At 43.6% G+C, this 19,764-nt stretch overlaps 1 protein-coding gene across 1 annotated transcript in view; it reads right to left on the bottom strand.

The window, feature by feature from the left end:
- Window positions 1-375: 375 nt before the first annotated feature.
- mecr (mitochondrial trans-2-enoyl-CoA reductase) overlaps window positions 376-19,764 on the bottom strand; it is a 57,778-nt gene continuing 38,389 nt past the window's right edge. Inside the window, exons 7-10 of the mRNA XM_078238220.1 lie at window positions 14,603-14,676; window positions 13,190-13,250; window positions 9,534-9,606; window positions 376-954 (exon numbers count right to left, since the gene is read on the bottom strand). Coding sequence (XP_078094346.1) covers window positions 797-954; window positions 9,534-9,606; window positions 13,190-13,250; window positions 14,603-14,676 — 366 coding nt within the window. The 3' untranslated portion in view covers window positions 376-796. The remainder of the gene's footprint in view (window positions 955-9,533; window positions 9,607-13,189; window positions 13,251-14,602; window positions 14,677-19,764) is intronic.

Raw genomic sequence — 19,764 nt, 5'->3', positions numbered from 1 at the left:
GGACTAGTAATCCAGAGACCCAGGACAATGCTCTGGGGAACCAGGTTTAAATCCCACCGTGGCAGGTGGTGAAATTTGAATTCAATAAAAAATCTGGAAATGAAAAAGTCTCATGATGACCATGTCGATTGTAAAAACCCATCTGGTTCACTAATGTGCTTTTGGGAAGGAAATCTGCCGTCCTTACCTGGTCTGGCCCACATGTGACTGCAGATCCACAGCAATGTGGTTGACTCTTAAATGCCCTCATGGATGGGCAATAAATGCTGGACCAGCCACCGACACCCTCATCCCATGAACAAATAATCAAAAACGTTGTCTACCTACAGGAAACCAATTAATTATTCTACAACTGAACAAACACCACTTTCAAACTCAAAACCATTCCATCTTTATTTTTGTTTTCAACTTACAGATTCGTTTTCGAACCCAAGATTTAAAAAAATTGATGGTGGTGGATTTAGTGCATTCTCCTCACACCTTCCAGTAGTGAAGCTATTCCCCCAGATGTTTGTCACTGAGCTGTTGTCTTGTGATAATTCCAAGAAAAGGAAGTGATGCAATTTGTATGTTAGTCACACTGTTTTAACATACCTGTTCACAGAGCTCCAGTTCATTGCAAACAATGAACAAAACACTTCCAGAGGTCTTTATGAAAACAAGATAAGGTGGGCAGGCCTTAATATTTTCACAGACTAGACTGGATAGAGATGCTGGAGAAAAACTGTCTCTGTCTTTCTGAAGAGATTATCATGATTTCAAATATTTTAGTAGATTAATTACAGTTTTGAAAAAGTCACATGATTAAAATCTGCTTGCTGGATATAAACGGTGTTGTAGCAGCTGTGAGAGCAGTTTGATAATCCTGGAATTTAAGCTTGTTGCAAACTGGCGCCCTTAGCACCCCCGCTTGAATGAAGTCACACAGCTTGGAGATCATTTCCTGCAACAAGTCTGACAAAATAAAAACAGATTTTAAAATCAGATAGAAGATAGTAGTTTTCTATACTGTTGTAATACATCAAGAAATAAGGACTGGAAGGCCATTTTTCTCAGTACATTGGGAACACTTGGTTGCCAGGTGCTATGTCGAAGGGATGGAAACTCATCACAGTAGGTCCCCGCTCCCTCTGGACTTCCTTCAGGAACTGGAACTCAGCTTGTGAATATAATATATCCCAAGTTTCCTCAGAATGAAGTGTTGATAGCTCTCCAGACACATTTTATGCCCAATATACCAATGGGACACAATGAAATATTAATGGTGGAGCTAGGCCAGGACTCTTATCAGAGAAGCAATGGGGTGGAAATGAGGTGGAATTTTATGAAAAAAATTAAATGTGCCAAACGAGGGTGGAAGCGGAGAGTTTCAGACCCGTTTTTCGGGCAAGTTTAAAAATTTAATCTTATGGCACTTTGTTTAAAAAAAGAGACAGGAGGCGATTCTCACCAGCAGGGAGAGAGGGCGGAGCCTGATCTCACCAGGGAAACCAGCTGACGGGCTTGAGTGGCATCACTACACATGCGCCCCAATCACCCAGTGTACTGGGCGACCTCCCGCTGCCTGTCATCTCCCCCATGGACATTGCCCCCCCCACCCTCTGCAACGGACATCACCCTGCGCCACTGGCATTGCACCCCCCCACAGACATTTGTCGCTCCCCACCCCCCGCCACGGTCATTGTCCCCCCCCACAGACACTTGTCTCCCCCCACCACGGACATTGTCCCCGCCCACAGACATTTGTCTCCCCCCCCACCCCCCCCCACCCCACCCCCCCACCCCCCCCACCCCCCCACCCCACCCCCCCCACCCCCCCCATCCCACCCCCACCCCCACCACCCACCCCCCCCACCCACCCCCCCCACCCCCCACCCCACCGCCCCCCACCCCACCCACCCCCACCCCACCCCCCCCACCACAGACATTGGCCATGGAGTTTAATGTGGATATGTGTGAGGAAATCCATTCTGGTAAGAAAAATAGAAAAGCAACTTATTATCTAAATGGTAAGAAACCTCAGAGTGCTTTTGTTCGGGTTGTCCTCATGCATGAGTTGCAGAAAACTAGTATGCAGATACAGTAGGTTATAAGGAAGATGCATGGAATTTTGGCATTTATTGCTAAAGGGATAGAGTATAAAAGTAGGGACTTGATGCTGCAACTGTACAGGCAATAGTGAGACTGCAACTGGAGTATTGTGACAGTTTTGGTCCCCTTATGCAAGGAGGGATGTTGTTACATTGGAGTCAGTTCAGAGGATGTTCACTAAATTGATTCCAGAGATGAGGGATTAGTCTTATGAAGAGAGATTGAGCAGTTTAGGCCAATACTCTCTGGAAAGTCTGGAAGGAGTGCTGATTAGATGCATTGGCCATGCTAAAATTCTCCCTTAGTGTACCCGAGCAGGCGTCAGAGTGTGTTGACTCAGGGATTTTTATAGTAACTTCACTGCAGTGTTAATGTAAGCCTACTTATGACACTAATAAATAAACCTAAACTTAAGAGTTTAGAAGAATGAGTGGAGATTCAATTAAGGTATACAAGATGATAAAGGGGATTGACAGGTTAGACGTAGAGAAGATGTTTCCTCTTGTGTGGCAATCTAGAATGAGAGGCCATATTTTTACGATAGTGGGTCACGGATTTGAAATAGACGTGAGGAGAAATTACTTCTCTCAAAGGGTCATGAATCTGTGAACTTCACTACCCCAGAGCACAGTGGATGATGGGACATTGAGCAAATCTGACAAGATTTTGAATGAGTAATAGATTGAAGGATTATGGAGAATGGGCAAGAATGTAGAGGTTGCAGGTGAGATGAGATCAGCCATGATTGTTTTGAAGCAGGATCGAGGAGCTGAATGGCCTACTCCTGCTCATAGTCCTTATGTTATTAAAAGAAAAGACAGACACACAATGAAAAGGACTACAATTCTCTAAGACATTTAAGCATGTGAATAATTAAACACCAATACAGTTTATGTAGAAATTACTTCTTGTTCCAAAATATATCTATGAGCCCTGAACTCACTAAGACTTCCAAACAACATCCAAATTAAAAATTCTATCAGTCAAATCCAGTTTACAACTACCACACAATGCACAGATAATGAACAAATCTGGGAAACATTCTTTTCTGGTCCAGTGAAGAAAGATAAATTGCCTTTTGTTGCGAAGTTGAGTAGAATGTTAGAATTTTATAAACTATATGTCATCAGGGGTATAAAAGACAGGGGGCAGTAGCACAAACTGGGAGAGCACCTGCCACCTGTCACCGCTCACAGCTCTGAAAGAGAGAGAACTGCTGGCTCTCATGGCCTCATTTATGTCTTAAAAGGAAGCCTCATCTCAATAGTGAAGAAAGCAAAGAAGAAAGTAGATAGAATATTCCGGAAGACGCCAAACTTGGTTGTAATTTAGAGAATGACTAAGAATTCTTTTTTTGTTAACAAGTGGGAATTGTATTTATCTAAACAGCATTCCATTTAAATAGTATTTTATTCCGTTTGTTAATAGTTTAGTTAACCTGTTGACTGTTAGTAAGATAAAAGTGTTACTTGTTGATTTTACAGAGAGTCTCAGGCAGTTATTTTGATTTAACCACAAAAAGTTGCTGACGAGCCGATCATACTACTTCTCGCACACTTTTAACAGATTATGAAGCGAGGTACTCCTTTTTGACTGGTTAGGTGTTAGTTCTCAGAGAGGGAATCAACCTCCCCCTTCATAACAGATTGGGGGCTCGTCTGGGATTTGAACAGTCCAAGATCTTTAAATAAACCTTAAGTGAGAAGTGGACGATCTGTTAACCAACAACAAGCCGGTTAAATCAAAAGTGGGGAAATGACTCTTAACATTGCTAAGAGGTTCTGGGGGTTGAAGATGCTTCCCAAATTTGCCAAGGAAGTTTAGAAAGACAGAAGAAGGTGACACTTATAGAATTGGCAAACAAGCTAAAATTGGGTTTAACCAGGGATAATAGGAAAGCTGAAATTGTAACAGTGATAGCCAAGCATTTAGGTATATCAGAGAAACAGTCAAGTGCAGTGGAGTCAGAAAAAATTAAATTACAAATGAGGCGATTGGAATTGCAAAGTGAACTTAAAAGGCTGGAGTTAGAAAGAGAGAGAAGAACGAGAGAGGAAGGCCCTAGCAGAAGAAAGGGAAAAGAAAGAGGAGAAAGGGAAAGATTGTTTGAGTTGAAAAAGATGAAGTTGAAGCAAAAAAACTTCAATGACAGAAGTGCAAGATGGGAGTGATGGTGAGCAAGCTCAGTGTAGCCAACCGCCTGGTAGGGATATAAATATGTCCAAACATTAACAAAATCTGATGAAAAAGACACAGAAGCCTTTTTTCATTTCCTTTGAGAAATTGGCTACACAGATGAAATGGCCAGAGGAGATGTGCGTAATGTTAATTCAGACTAAGTTGGTAAGCAGGGCTACTGAGGTGTTTGCAGCGCTGTCAGAGGAGGTCATAGAATCATAGAAACCCTACAGTACAGAACGAGGCCATTCGGCCCATCGAGTCTGCACCGACCACAATCCCACCCAGGCCCTACCCCCATATGCCTACATATTTTACCCACTAATCCACGCATCCCAGGACACTAAGGGGCAATTTTAGCATGGCCAATCAACCTAACCCGCACATCTTTGGACTGTGGGAGGAAACCGGAGCACCCGGAGGAAACCCACGCAGACACGAGGAGAATGTGCAAACTCCACACAGACAGTGACCCAAGCCAGGAATCGAACCCAGGTCCTTGGAGCTGTGAAGCAGCAGTGCTAACCACTGTGCTACCGTGCCGCCCTGTGTTGGGTGTCAGGAAAATATGAAGTAGTAAAGAAGGCTGTTTTGAGTGCTTACGAATTGGTAGCAGAAGCATGTAGACAACAGTTCAGAAATGTAAGGAAGGACCCAGGTCAGACATATATCAAGTTTGAAAGAATTAAGCAGAGCAACTTCGATAGATGAGTGAGAGCATTAAAGATAGAAAAGACATATGAGGCTATTAGAGATATTATTCGGCTGGAGGAGTTTAAAAACTCACTTCCAGAAGTGATAAGAACTCATGTTGAGGAACAGAAACTTGAAACAGCAAGAAGAGCTGTAGAGATGTCAGATGAATACACATTTGTGCATAAATTGAAATCTAGCTTCCGACAGCAATTTTATTCCGTGAGGGATAAACAAAGAACAATACAGCACAAGAACAGGCCCTTTGGCCCTCCAAGCCCGCGCCGCTCCTTGGTCCAACCTAGACCATTCTTTTGTATCCCTCCATTCCCACTCTGTTCATGTGGCTATCTAGATAAGTCTTAAACGTTCCCAGTGTGTCCGCCTCCACCACCTTGCCCGGCAGCGCATTCCAGGCCCCCACCACCCTCTGTGTAAAATACATCCTTCTGATATCCGTGTTAAACCTCCCCCCCCCCTCACTTTGAACCTATGACCCCCTCGTGATAGAAATTGGGAAAGGGGGAGATCCTTCAATGAAAAACCAAAAGTGGATCACACTGGGGACAGGACACCACATGTGAAAAAAGACATCAAGAGGGTGGGAAAGAGGTGAAAGACTTCAGGTGTTTTCACTGTAATATGGTGGGACACACAAAGGCTTAAGAAAGACACTGGCAAAAAGGATGTGGTAAAAGAGGCTCATCCAATGGGATAAGTTAAGGCAGTGAAAGAAATCTCGAGAGAAGTCGAGGAGCTGAAGGAGAATGCACAGCCTAGATACAGGCTGGATGACAAGATAGTGCCCGATCTTTTCAAAGACTTCACCTGTGCAGGTAAGGCTTACTCAGGTAGAGCAAGGGGTGTAGATAGAGTCATAGAGGTTTACAGCATGGAAACAGGCCCTTCGGCCCAACTTGTCCATGACGCCCTTTTTTTTTTAAACCCCTAAGCTAATCCCAATTGCCTGCATTTGGCCCATATCCCTCTATACCCATCGTACTCATGTAACTATCTAAATGCTTTTTAAAAGATAAAATTGTACCCGCCTCTACTACTACCTCTGACGGCTTGTTCCAGACACTCACCATCCTCTGTGTGAAAAAATTGCCCCTCTGGACACTTTTGTATCTCTCCCCTCTCATCTTAAACCTATGCCCTCTAGTTTTAGACTCCCCTACCTTTGGGAAAAGATATTGACTATCTACCTTGCCTATGCCCCTCATTATTTTATAGACCTCTATAAGATCACCCCTCAGCCTCCTACGCTCCAGAGAAAAAAGTCCCAGTCTATTCAGCCTCTCCTTATAACTCAATCCATCAAGTCCCGGTAGCATCCTAGTAAATTTTTTCTGCACTCTTTCTAGTTTAATAAAATCTTTTCTATAATAGGGTGACCAGAATTGCACACAGTATTCCAAGTGTGGCCTTACCAATGTCTTGTACAACTTCAGCAAAATGTCCCAACTCCTGTATTCAATGTTCTGACCAATGAAACCAAGCATGCCGAATGCCTTCTTCACCACCCTGTCCACCTGTGACTCCACTTTCAAGGAGCTATGAACATGTACCCCTAGATCTCTTTGTTCTATATATTTGTAAGACTAATATTATTTCAGAATTAAAGATCTGAACTGTTCTTTGAGTTTTGAATTAGAAGCAACTTGATCTATATAAGCAAAATGCCTGAGAGAGTATTATCATTTTATATATGTACGTGGACTTGCAACACAAACAGGTGCAGCACAGTGTCAGGCATTATTGCTGCTTATTTTGAATAAGAGTGTAACAATGTTTGGTACTTTCCAGATCTCTGGCACCACTCCTGAATGAAGCCTGAAAAATTAAGGCTAGTCCCTCTGCAATTTCCACTCTCACTTCCCTCAGTATCACTGGGTGCATTTCATCCGGTCCTGTTGCCTTATCAACTTTAAATACATACAGCCTATCCAATACTTCCTCCTTATCGAATGTAAACCCTTAGTGTCTGTGTAACTTCCTCTTTCATCATGGGCTTAGCAGCACCTTCTTCTCTGGTAAAGACAGATGCGAAGTATTAACTTAAAACCTCAGCTATACCGCCACCTCTATCTGTAAATCTCTTTTTTTGGTGCCGAATTGGCTCTACTCCTCCTTTAACCACCCTTTTACTATTTATATGCTTATAGAAGACTTTGGTTTCCCTTTTATGTTTGCTGTGTTTCTTTTTAATACTCCCTGTTTGGTCCTCTTATTTGCTTTTCACCTTTCCTCTAAACCTTATATATTGAGTCTGGTTCTCAATTGTATTTTCTACCTGACATCTGTCATCTGCACATTTTTTCTTCTTTATTTTAATTTCTATCTCTTTTGTCATCTAGGAAGCTCTGGATTTGTTTGCCCTACCTTTCCATTTGAGGGAATTTACCTTAACTGTGCCTGATACTTTTCTCTTTTGAAGGTGGTCCATTGTTCAGTTACAGTTTTTCCTACCAATCTTTCATTCCAGTCTATCATCCCAGCTCCATTCTTGCCCCATATAAGGCGGCTCTCCCCCAGTCAATTTTTCTTACTTTGGATTGCCTTTTATCCTTTTCTACCATCGTCATAAACATTACGATGCAATGATTACTGACTCCTAAATATTTTTCCACTGACACTTGATCTACCTGGTTCACCCCATTCCTTCTTGAACTGGACACATTCTGTCATCGAAAATTCTCCTGAACCCAATCTAGGAACGCTTGCCCCCTCCGCTCTTCACACTGCCACTATCCCAATCTACATTCGGCCAATTAAAACCATTATAATTGCTCTATAATATTTGCATCTCTCTGTATTTTCCCATTTTTTCCTCTTCATCCTTCTCAATACTCGGTGATCTACAGACTACGCTGAGCAACGTAATTACACCTTGTGGATGATGAGGGATTGTGCGCAGGTGCACATGAAATCACACTATCCAGCTCATATACCAAATGGTGATATAAATAGTGTACAGAGAGGTACTGATAGGTTACGTGAGTGGGCAAAAAATTGGCAAATGGAATTTAATGTGGGAAAATGTAAGATTATTCATTCTGGATGAAAGAATGATAAGGTGGATCATTATTTGAATGGAGAGGGGTTGCAGAAAGCTGTAGCACAAAGGACTTGAGGGTCCTTGTTCATAAAGTCCAGAAAGCTAGCATAAAGGTGCAGAAGGTAATAGGGAAGGCAAATGAAATGCAGTATTTAATTTCAAAGGAACTGAATATAAAGTAAAGAGGGGTTGCTGCAACTGTACAAGGCACTAGTGAGGCCACATTTAGGATGTCCTCTTATTTAAGGAAAGATATATCATTGGAGATAGTACAAAGGAGGTTTATTAGGATGATCCTGGGTATGGAGGAACTTTCATATGAAGAAAGTTTAAACAGTTTGGGTCTGTACCCCTTGAAGTTCAGAAGAATGAGAGGTGATACGATTAATACATAAGATTCTTAGGGGATTAAGGTAAATTTGGTGGCACAGTGGTTAGCACTGCTGCCTCACAGCACCAGGGACGCGGTTCAATTCCAGCCTTGGGTGACTGTCTGTGTGGAGTTTACACGTTCTCTCTGTGTCTGTGTGGGTTTCCTCCAGGTGCTCCGGTTTCCTCCCACAGTCCAAAGATGTGCGGGTTAGGCTGATTGGCCATGATGAATTGCCCCTTAGTGTCAGGGGAATTGACAGGGTAAGTACGTGGGGTTATGAGGATAATGCCTGGGTGAGGATGTTGTGAGTGCAGGCTTGATGCGTTGAATAGCCTCCTTCTGCACTATAGGGATTCAATGAAATGTTGGGAGGATGTTTCCACTCATGGGAGAGTGTAGAACCAGAGGGCATAGTTGCAGAATAGAGGGATGCTCATTTAAGATGGACTTGGAGAAACATTTCTTCTCCCAAAGTGTGGCGAATCTTTGGAATTTTTTACCGCAGAAAGCTGTGGAGGTCGGGTCCTTGAACATTTCCAAGGCTGACATCGCTAGGCTTTTAATCAGTAATCAGTAGGGGAATTAAGAATTATGGAGCTAAGGAAGGAAAGTGAACTCTGAGCGTTAGACCATGATTGCTTATTAAATGGTGGAGCAGGCTTGAAGGGCGGAATGGGCCATTCCTTTTCCTGTTTCTTATGGTCATCACTGTTACAATTCCCCAACAACTTTATTATACGACTAGACACTGGGCAGTAAAACTAAACTCTCATTGTAAAGATCCATGATCTACTTACAAAGCCTGAGGAATATTTTGTTCAGATCTGAAATTTGCAACAGGCACACAGACCCAAAGGTCCCAATCTTAATTCCCAATTTACACTGTTGATTGTACAGTGGAATAAAACATTTGACCCATCTTGTTTTTGACAGTCTTGAAATTAGCTGGGGATCAGGAAAAAGGAACCTGGTTGTTTTCTTTCCCCATCTCTTTACAATTACAATACATTAGTTGTATTTTTCCTCTTTTAGAATAGCACTCAGGTGCCATGGATCCTTGCAATATTCCATCAGAATTTAAGACACCAACCTGCACAAAATCCCTAATACATATTTCAGCTTCAAAGTTACACTTACCACGTCCATGGTCTCGCTTCCACTGTGTTATCCAGAATCCACGGATCTTAACATTATTGAAAATAAGTGCACTCTAGAAAAAGAGTAAGAAAAGTTAAAACTTAAATGTCAGGATGCTAACCATGGGAAGTACTGATCAAACTAAATAGGTTCTCTTGTAATGATGATATGGGATGAAGAATTTTGAACTGGGCACAGATGCAATAACTTGTCTGACAATGCAGTGGATTTTTACATTTTCATTCATGGAATGTGGGCATCGGAGGCAAGGCCAGCATTCATTGCCCATTTCTAATGGCACTAGAGAAAAGCTGATGGTGTTGGCCTGCCACAGCGCTGTTAGGGAGGGAATTTCAGGATTATGGGGAAGTGATTAAGGGGCAGCGTTATAATTCCAAGTTGACATGATGTATGACTGGGAAGGAAACTTGCAGGTCATGATGTTCTCATGTGTCTGCTGGCTTTGTTTTCTGCAAGGCAGTTAGGGATCACAGGTTTGGATACTGGGCAGGATTGCGAGCGATCAGGGAATCCTCATGCAATGGAGGTCGGCAGTTAATTTGAAACATATGTAATGCCTGCATTATACAAAACCAGTAAGACTGAAGTTCTGAAATCTAAATCCTGTTTGTGCTGAGTTGAGGTAAGAGTTGGTACATCACTTAGACACCAGTGTCTCAGCTTGGGTTAGGCAAGAGCCTTGTTTCTAACAGTATCTACTGACCCCTGCTGGTGTGAGTAAGGACATCGGGTTTAGGCCGCATCAGATTGATAGGGCGCGATCTTAGGACCTTGTCTGCTCATCGATCAGCATGGCGAGATGGTAAGATAGCATGTGAATCGGAAAATTAGTTTCACGCTGGTTCCGATCTTACCAGCCACACTTTCCAGGCGTGAACAGCTTTGTGCCCATAATGGTGAGACGCACATTAGTATGCATTTGAATGCACTTCAATAGCTTTAGCAAGTGTGGCATGCAATCGTCCCATCTCACGTTAACCACCTCGTCGGTCAGACGTCATGACTGCGAGAATTACAGCTCGCCTATATAAGTGTGGTTTAGGCACAGCAGTGACGAAGGAGAGCGAGGAGATGAGTACCATTGAGCACCAGCCTCTGGGGTACAGAGGGGGAGAGTGGGCTCAGCTGTGGCCATGGTGCACGGTGGGGGGCTTACATGGGTGCAAGGGTGTGGGGGGGGCTTGTGCTGGTATGGGGGTCTTGCAGCTGGAGATTGCCACTGGCCTAGGACCCTTGTTGCGTGCATTTCCCCACCCGCTGAATGACCCCCGAGAGGTCGCATGCGAGGTCCACTCCTGACCCCACTGATGTCGCCACGATTACCCTGCCATCTGTCTGCTGGACAGGCTCTGTGGCTGATAGCAGACATCCCATCCCAAGCCCCACTAACAGTAACAAGCAGCAGCTCTGTCATCTGCTGTTCTGATCAAGGGAGCCCTGCAGGTGTTAAAATGGCTCCTCACTCTGGAAGCCAGTGCATGCCTATACTTCGGGGGGGGGGGGGGGGGGGGGAACGGATGCACGCACGCACGCCACTCCTCCCCCCTCTCCAGAACAAAGAACTGGCAATCATTCTTGTGGCTGCTGCTGCTGCGCCGGAGGAGGAGAGACGTCCGGACACTGCAAGGCCAGCCTGGGCCAGAGGCTGCACAGGAGGCCACCAGTCAGGGGCAAGAAGCGGGTGCCCATCAGCCCAAAGGGGGCCAGGGCACAGAGGAGACGGAGATCCTGGCAGTTCAGGTCATGCATGTCCTTCAACGAGCTGCCGGACGCCCTGTGCCGCCGCAGGCTCCGGCTCAGTAAGGAGATGGTGCAGCACCTGTGTGAGGTCCTCACAGACCTGGCACCTCGAGGAACAAGGGGGCCCCCTGACCCGATGGCAGTGAAGGTCACAGCGGCCCAAAACCTTTTCATACCCGGGTTTTTCCAGGCCACCAGCAGGGACCTCTGTGCACCTTCCAGTCCTCAGTCCACATGTATGTCCGCGAGGTGTCAGAAGTCACCGCTCGACAATCACCAGGCAGGAATGTTCTCTTCCTGTTGGGGAACACTTCAGCAGTCACGGGCATTCAGCCTCTAATCTTCTGGTAAGCGTTCTCCAAGGCGGCCTTCACGACACACAATAACGCAGAATCGCTGAGCAGAAACTGATAGCCAAGTTCCGCACACATGAGGACGGCCTCAACCGGGATCTTGGGTTCATGTCACACTATCTGTAACCCCCACGACTTGCCTGGGCTTGCAAAATTTCACTAACTGTCCTGGCTGGAGACAATTCACACCTCTTTAACCTGTCCTTAACCCTCTCTCCACTCACATTGTCTGCACCTGTAGAGACTTGATTACCTGTTAAGACTCGCAAACCAACCATTATCTTGTAATTGAGTTTATGTCTATATATGCCCTGTTTGTGAACCGCACTTTTCACTCACCTGATGAAGGGGCAATGCTCCGAAAGCTCGTGCTACCAATCTCACTGTTGTGAGATTACTTACTGGGAAAGAAAGAGTGGGGACTACAAAGGGAAGCAGTTAGCACCTGTGGAAAAATACCTCTGGATGAGTCAGTACTTTCAGAACAAAGAGGAAGGAAAATTGAGTGAAAGATATCAACAGCAAAAGCTGCAGAAGTGCATCTCTCCCCATTAAACAGAGCTTGCCAGCAGCTTAAAATTTAAACTCTGGAAAATTTCTGGAAGAGTATTACAATATTTATATACTATTACTGTCATTATTTTTAGTCTTCAACATTACCATTCCAATTTGCTATAATTACTGGGGTAATAGAGCTGCAGGCTCTGAGCACAGAGAGACTCTATGGAATAAAATTCTGAAGTCTCCCAATTCCACCATCGTATTAAAACAGGCTAATATTGATCAACCTAACTGAGATCAATGCCACAGGCATTGTTAAAAGGATCATTCTTAAAATCATTTGAAAAGTTCAGCCCTGGATAGTGAAACTTAGTAAAACTGTTAAGTATAAATCCTTCCACAAATGCTGCTCAGTCTTTATTGATCAAAACAATGTTCTTGATGGTTCAGACATTGTAAAAGGCACTGGCACATAAAAAGAGTGCTGAAATGTTCTTCCCCCCCATTGGATGTATGAAACATACGCTGCCTCAATTAAATTCACTCTGAAGCAAATTCAGGGAATGTACCATAGAATCAAAGATCGATATAAGTCAATAACCGGAAATGTCTTAATGCAGGTTTGGTGTCAAATGTTTTATAATACTCCTGTGAAGCACCCTGGAATGTTTTACTACATTAAAGGCAGGAGATAAATACAAGAAATGTTGTGATTACAGTTGATGTTATAACTGGCCTTATTGCACCTTATCAGTTAGTTCAGAGTGGCACTGATGGGGGTCAGGAAGCAGGTACTTGCTCTTTTCGCAAGAATGCTGCTTGATCTGAGGAGATTGGTTGGGATGATTTTTGTCTCGTGCTCCTGCAAACAAATGGCTGGTACTTTGAGCAAAATCACCAAAAGAAAGCCATGCTCGTTGTTTCACTGGTGAACAAAAGTCCTCCTGCATTTGTTAACCATGTTCCAGCAGAGACCAGAGGGACTTTATTCATGATAACAAAAAATAGGAATTTACACTTAAAACAGATAAACTTCCTTACCACTGGAATTGTGACAGGTTGTTTTGCCATTCCGCCATATGTTACTAGAGTCCCTCCTTTCCTGCATGAGAAAGACACAAAAGATAGTGCCTACTGGTAACAAAGGTTATAGAAAAATATCTTTCAAAATAAGCTTGTAATTACAGTGCGGAGAACAATATTACGATTGATTGGTATGGAATTTTCAATGTTTTCTGTCATTTATGAAATCCATTACTACATTTTGTACCTTGTGCTCCAGAAAGGTAACTTACATTTGAACAACGAAGAGCAATTCTAAGGGACTCAATCTGCTTCAATGGAGTTTCACAAATATCTGGATCAGTACCATTTGTACTGCCTCTTGCCACATAACCAGACACATCAACAAGTGATGTTGAAAATAAAATCCACCCAGTAAATCCATTTGGGATTGGAGTCAAAGAGGGAAGTCTCTGCAGTGGTTACAACATAACAAAGAGCTTCAGTCCCTTTGATTGTTTTGACTCGTGACCATTATCTAGTATGACAAGACCGTAGACCAGATTTTACAGTTTGTTTCAGTGTACTTCATGTTAAGACATGGCTTACTGATTATGGAATCATTTTAAATGTCAACAATTCTATAATGTTCCCGTGGAGCTGAATTCAACTAGGTTTTAGTGCAGAGTTAATTAAGTGCAACAAATGTGCATGCACTTATTACAAATTCCCATTTACAAGTTTATAATTGCGTCTTTTGACTTTCATTGTTTGTTGGGAAAAGGATGTTTGTGCTGATATCAAAATCTGATGTGGTCAAAATCTAAGTGTTCTGCAGGAGCTGGCTGTTTGCCCTGCTGTTCCTACCCTGTCCTTGGAGATTCATTACTTCTATAAACACACGCACTATGCCATTGAAAGCCTCCTGCTAGGTAAATTAGATATTAGTCTTCAACACGTGATATAGGTGAACACCTGTTAAGTTCAGTTCACCAGTGGTCTGACCAAGTATAGCACTTTTGCTGCAATTTGTGATTCGTGACAGGCAATTGCTCTAACTAGTTTGTGAATCTGCAGCTTGACTGGATTACTAGAGAGGAGACTGGATTACTAGAGAGGAAAGAGTCCTACGTAAAGCAAAATGTGAGCATGAGAAACCACCGGGATGGGGAGGGGAGCTGTAAATGATGACTGGAGTAAGATAACCACACAATACAAAGTTGAACTTGAATCAGTGTGGGCCAGTGAATACAAGTTTCAATACAAAAAACTGTCAGGGTCACTGCTAGGGTCCCATTCACAAATGCATGAGTAACGCTCCCTTTGTGCATTCCTATCAGGCTCATTCAAAGAGTACAGCCTTCAGATGAACCCATTGGTAATCCCTTTTGCTAAAACGCGCAGCATTAATTTGATTTGGCAATGCTGTCTTACTGCAGTGTTGTTACTCACTCTAAATGCCGCAGGGTCTCTGTAGCACTTTTGCCTCCAACACCATTTAGAGCGAGGCGTGGTTTTGGAACTTCCTGTTTATAGGAAAAGCATAAAAAATTATTTTTAATTTAAATCGAGAAATTTTCTCTGACAGTTCAACAGTCCAATTTAAATTTGTACATTGTTAATAGAAGCGCCTTTTTCCTACACACTAGCTGGTTCAGCTATAAATGTTTAGGGTATGCACTTGAGTTCCTCCACACTATGAAAAGGTGAAAACAAGAAGGGCAAACACAGAGTCAAGTGCTACATTAAACATAATTTGGTTTTGTAAATTATAATATTGCCGATTCTTCAAAGTAAACTAATTCTATGCACTTTTATGGCTGAACTCATCCACAAATATCAAAATCAGTGTGTTACAAATTGCTCTAATCAATGAAACTAACACCCCTTTTACAAGATAAAGGCCAAATACTGCGGATGCTGGAACCTGAAATAAAAACAGAAAATGCTGTAAAATCTCAGCAGGTCTGACAGTATCCATGGCGAGAGAATAGAGCCAACGTTTCGAGCTCTGACGGAGGGTCATCCAGACTCGAAACGTTGGCTCTATTCTCTCTCCACAAGATGCTGTCAGACCTGCTGGGATTTTCCAGTGTTTTCTGTTTTTGATTCTTTTGACAAGGTTTAATGTGCTAAACAACAGGCACCTCTCCAGCAAATGGGACTTGTGCTGAAATTGCGATCTGCTACAATGAAATTTAGACAAAAGTAGCGAACAAAAATGATCCTTTTTGAAAAATGTCATATCTGTAAAATTATTGATCTTCAAAGCATGTGATTAATCGTTATTCTTAGACATTGCACAGAATCTCACAGCGTAGGAACAGTTGTTACGGTCAGGTGAGAAGTGGGAGAATGCCTCCCCGCGCTTTCCACACTCGGTTGACCATAACAGGTGTTTTTAAAATAATTCGTTTGTCAATTCAGTGATTGTTTAACAGTTTAAGTGAAGGTGGTAAAAGACACGGTGGAATTTTACCGGCACGTCCACCCAAGGTTTGTATGATCCCGCCCGAGGCCAACGGAGAATGCCGTTCTCCGAGCCTCGCCCACCCCCAGAATCGGGGCGGTTGTGCCAGTAAAATTCAGGCCACAGTGACAGGTTTTCTTATAGTTTTTAAAAGCCAAGGAAATGCATTCAAGAGTTCAGACACATACATACTTGTGTGTGTTTAAGTTAGTGTGGGAGGGTAGGTTAAATTGATTAAGGCTCCAAATAAATGTAAATTGTATATAGCTCCTGTACATCGATGGCCTGGACAGTTTCCGGCCAGACTCGATGGTCCTTCCGGATTCAGCGTCGAGAGACAATTTTGGTCTTTTTCTCTGGACTCAACAGCTGCTGGGTTGATATTTAAGACACTGCCTGTGGCTGGTCAAAAAACTGACAGGGCACAAACTTGCATGATGGCTGGAGACAGAGAGAATGCCCACTTTTTTTTTGTTTATATCTAATTCAATCCAATCAAAGTCCAATTCAAAATCTCAACAAGTGAGACATTCCAGATCCAAGCTGACAAGTCAGGCAAGCCTCTTCCTGTCTTGGGCTTGATCTATATGATCCAAGCTGATTGGAGCAGGCATTACACCTCCTCCAAGGCTTGATCTCATTTGCATCTTAGCCAAAAGGCCTAGATGCCGCTTTAAAAAATTGCTTCAAATGAAGCCTCAGTGTAACCTCATGACTTCAACCAAGTGCAGGATGCTAATACTACGCTTGATCTTAGCCAAAAGGCTGAGAATGTCCACTCTTGGTCTTTCTGGTCTATCTGGATGTTTCATGTATGACTTAGGAGATGGGTCATTCACACTCATCTAAATTGATTGGAGAAGCTAGGGTTGTTCTCAGAGCATTAAAAATTGAGAGGAAATTTGATAGAGACGTTTAAAGTCACGTAGGCCGGGATTTTCCACTCCTGATCATTTCAGGCAGGTTGAGCGACAGGAGCGGAAAATCTCACAAGAACAGCCAAATCATGTTTTACGTCGACACGATTATCCCCTTCCCCCATCAGCGAAAGGGAACGTTTCCCAATGTCGAACATTGGGAACATCATTTAAATTCATTATATTGTTATCATGACGCTCCGATCCTTGATACTGGCAAGGCGGAAGAATCAGAGGCTGTCTCTCCAGCAATATGTTGTGGGACCCATCCATTGCTGTTCTTCTTTCTAAGTGTGGGGCTATACGGTGGAGAAAGGCAGTGTTACTGTCGGCATCTTCAATGCCGCTTTACCCACCTTCTGATTTCTGGGAAAATTCAGCCAAAAGCATATGGACAGAGTAGATTGAGGGAAACAGATTCCATTAGCAGAAGAATCAAGAACCAGAGGACATTGATAGAAGGTAATTGCAAAAGAACCAACAGTGGCAAGAAGAAAAACCTTTTAAGGAGCAAGTGTTTAAGGCTGCGAATACATTGCCCATGAGTCTAGCGGAGGGAGATTCAAAGGAATTGGAAAAGCACCTGAAAATAAAATAATCGCTGAATTATGGGGAATAAAAGAAACACTTGCATTTACATAGCATCTTTCATGACCACCAGACTTGGCAAGCTGCTTTACAGCCAATGAAGTGGCTCTAAAACAGTCACTGTTGTAAAGTAGGAAAGGGCAAGGAAATAGAAGTCGCTGAGTTGCTCTTGCCGGATGTCAGCATGGATACTAGGTTGAATGGCCTCTTGTGCTGTAACCATTCTATGATTGATCAGGGGAGGTCCAGTGATTAGAAAATGAAATTGTGAATTGTACAGTTTGACAGAGTCTGATATTATTTGAAGCAGTTGTGGAATATTGTGCTCGGCACAACATCGTGGGCCGAAGGGCCTGTTCTGTGCTGTACTGTTCTATGTTCTAATATAAAAACATAAAATCTAATAGTCTGGCTGTCCAGTGGTGTGTCAGTAGTCTGCGCAAATGGAATAAGCAAAGCAACGGTTTCACTTAAAACATTTCTCATTCAATTCAGACTGTTGTACAAATGATTGAAAGTAACTGCAGCTTGGATTCAATCTTGCGTTTTTCCCAGTCCCACAGCTAATCACATACCTTGTCCATAAAAGCTTCAAACTGATATCAAGAACAATTAAAATCATTTGTATGGAATTTACAATAATGACTTGGCACCACACTTTGAGGTTTGCTTAAACAAAATTTTGCTGGGTAGTTCTGTGTTCCACTTTATGATACTTTATTTACATTTGCTCAATTTTGAGTGTGGCCCAGTTAACATCAAGGTACTCGTATCGGAGTGGTTGTTGCTTCTGTATCTTTGCACTTTTCTGTTTGAGAATAGTGATAAAGTTGTGGAATGATTGGTTGGCTGTTCAACAGCCTGACAGAAACTGTTCCATGAAACATGCCTTCAACAGCAGGATCAAGATGGAAGACAATTGAACAGTTAGTCCTTTACAGCTGGAGGGTGTTACAGACTCCTGTAATTCATAAGACCAGGGATGGGGAGTAGGGCATCCACATTCACCAAATACAAGTATCCTGTTAGACATCAACTCAAAATTCAGAGTCACAGCTCCAATCTCTATTATGGAGCAAGTTTTGAATCCTTAGGAGCGATTTTCCAGCTCCGTTAGCTGCTGGCACAAATTCCATTATGGCCAGAAACTGTGGCGAGAGGCCTAAAATGGGATATGTGCCAGGTGAAACTCAAATCGCGATTTGCCTGGGCCCTTCCCACTGGCAAGATCAGGATCTCACTCAAAATGGGCGACAGCCTGGTTTGAATCAATTTGAATACATTGTAATCTCATTAGCGAGATTAAAGTCACTGCTTCACTGAATCCTCTGGCTCACCAGCGGGATGTCAAGCGGGTGCCAATTACTACTGGTCAGTAGGGAACCAGATGCCAAGGACTCTGAGAGGGAGGAAGGAGGCGAGTACCACTCTCCACTTGGTGTCACTGTTCACAAGGGCAAAGCAGCCACTGGTCAGATACAATGGGAGGCATCCTTCAAGGAGCTGGGGGTTGGGGGGCTCAGGCTGGGCTGGAGGAGGGCAGGTTGGGGGTCTCTCCAGGGATCGGGGTCATGGTGGATCTGTGCAGCCTTGAAGCCTATTTTCTTTCAGGTTTAACACCCCCCAACCCCACCACCACCACCTCGGTCCCTGCTCCATAATAGCACACAGCACAGCTGCAGCCTGCCTATCTCAAAATATACTCACTGAGCCATTCTGCAGTTTGTCTCCTGGAGACAAATTTCACACCCCTTGAGGATTCAAAAGACTACGTGGTTTCACTGTTGCAGTCTGAATGCTTTTATCTCTTTGTAGTTGCTTGTTTGTATTTGATTATATTGTTTACGCCCCATTAACTTTTACAAGGCTCTGTGGTTTAGCCATCCACGTCTGCTTATAGGACTGGCGGCACAGTGGCACAGTGCTTGGCACTGCTGCCTCACAGCACCAGGGAGTCGGGTCCGATTCCCGGCTTGCTGTCACTGTCTGTGTGGAGTTTGCACGTTCTCCCAGTGTGTGTGTGGGTCCTCCGGGTGCTCTGGTTTCCTCCCACAGTCCAAAAGACGTGCTGGTTAGGTGCACGGGCCGTGCTAAATTCTTCTTCAGTGTACCCGAACAGTTGTTGGAGTGTGGCAACGGGGGGATTTTCATAGTAGCTTCATTGCAGTGTTAATGTAAGCCTACTTGTGACACTAATAAATGAACTTATATTTGTTTGTTTGCACAGAATTTCACACCCCATTAACTCTCCAGCGCTTCCTGGATTGCACACCTGGGACCTGACCGAACTCAAGTTGTTTTTCAATGGATTTTTTTTTCCAATCTCGGTGATGTAAGAACTAACTCTGTGGCTTTCTTGAGAGTTTTTTTTTCCATCCAAGCAGCTGGCTCCACTCAGACAGTAGAGCACAAGGATTCTTGAACGATGACCTTCTCACAGCCATGGTTGAATTTTCAGGCTGAGTGTCAGAGAGTTCAGCAGAATCTCCCAGATTTTGGCTGCCAATGGCCTGGGGGATTGGGGCTCCTGATTTGGGCCCAAGCGAGTTGGCTGCATGTCACCTAGAGAGAAGGCGGGACAGTAATATTCAGGATGGGGGGGGGGTGGGCAATATGGGATGCGCCGTTGGGCTCTAAGT

Source organism: Mustelus asterias, chromosome 21 (assembly GCF_964213995.1).
Source record: "Mustelus asterias chromosome 21, sMusAst1.hap1.1, whole genome shotgun sequence".
Taxonomy (NCBI): Eukaryota; Metazoa; Chordata; class Chondrichthyes; order Carcharhiniformes; family Triakidae; genus Mustelus; species Mustelus asterias.
The sequence above is the reverse complement of the archived record's forward strand: the minus strand, read 5'-3'. Positions and strand labels throughout refer to the sequence as shown.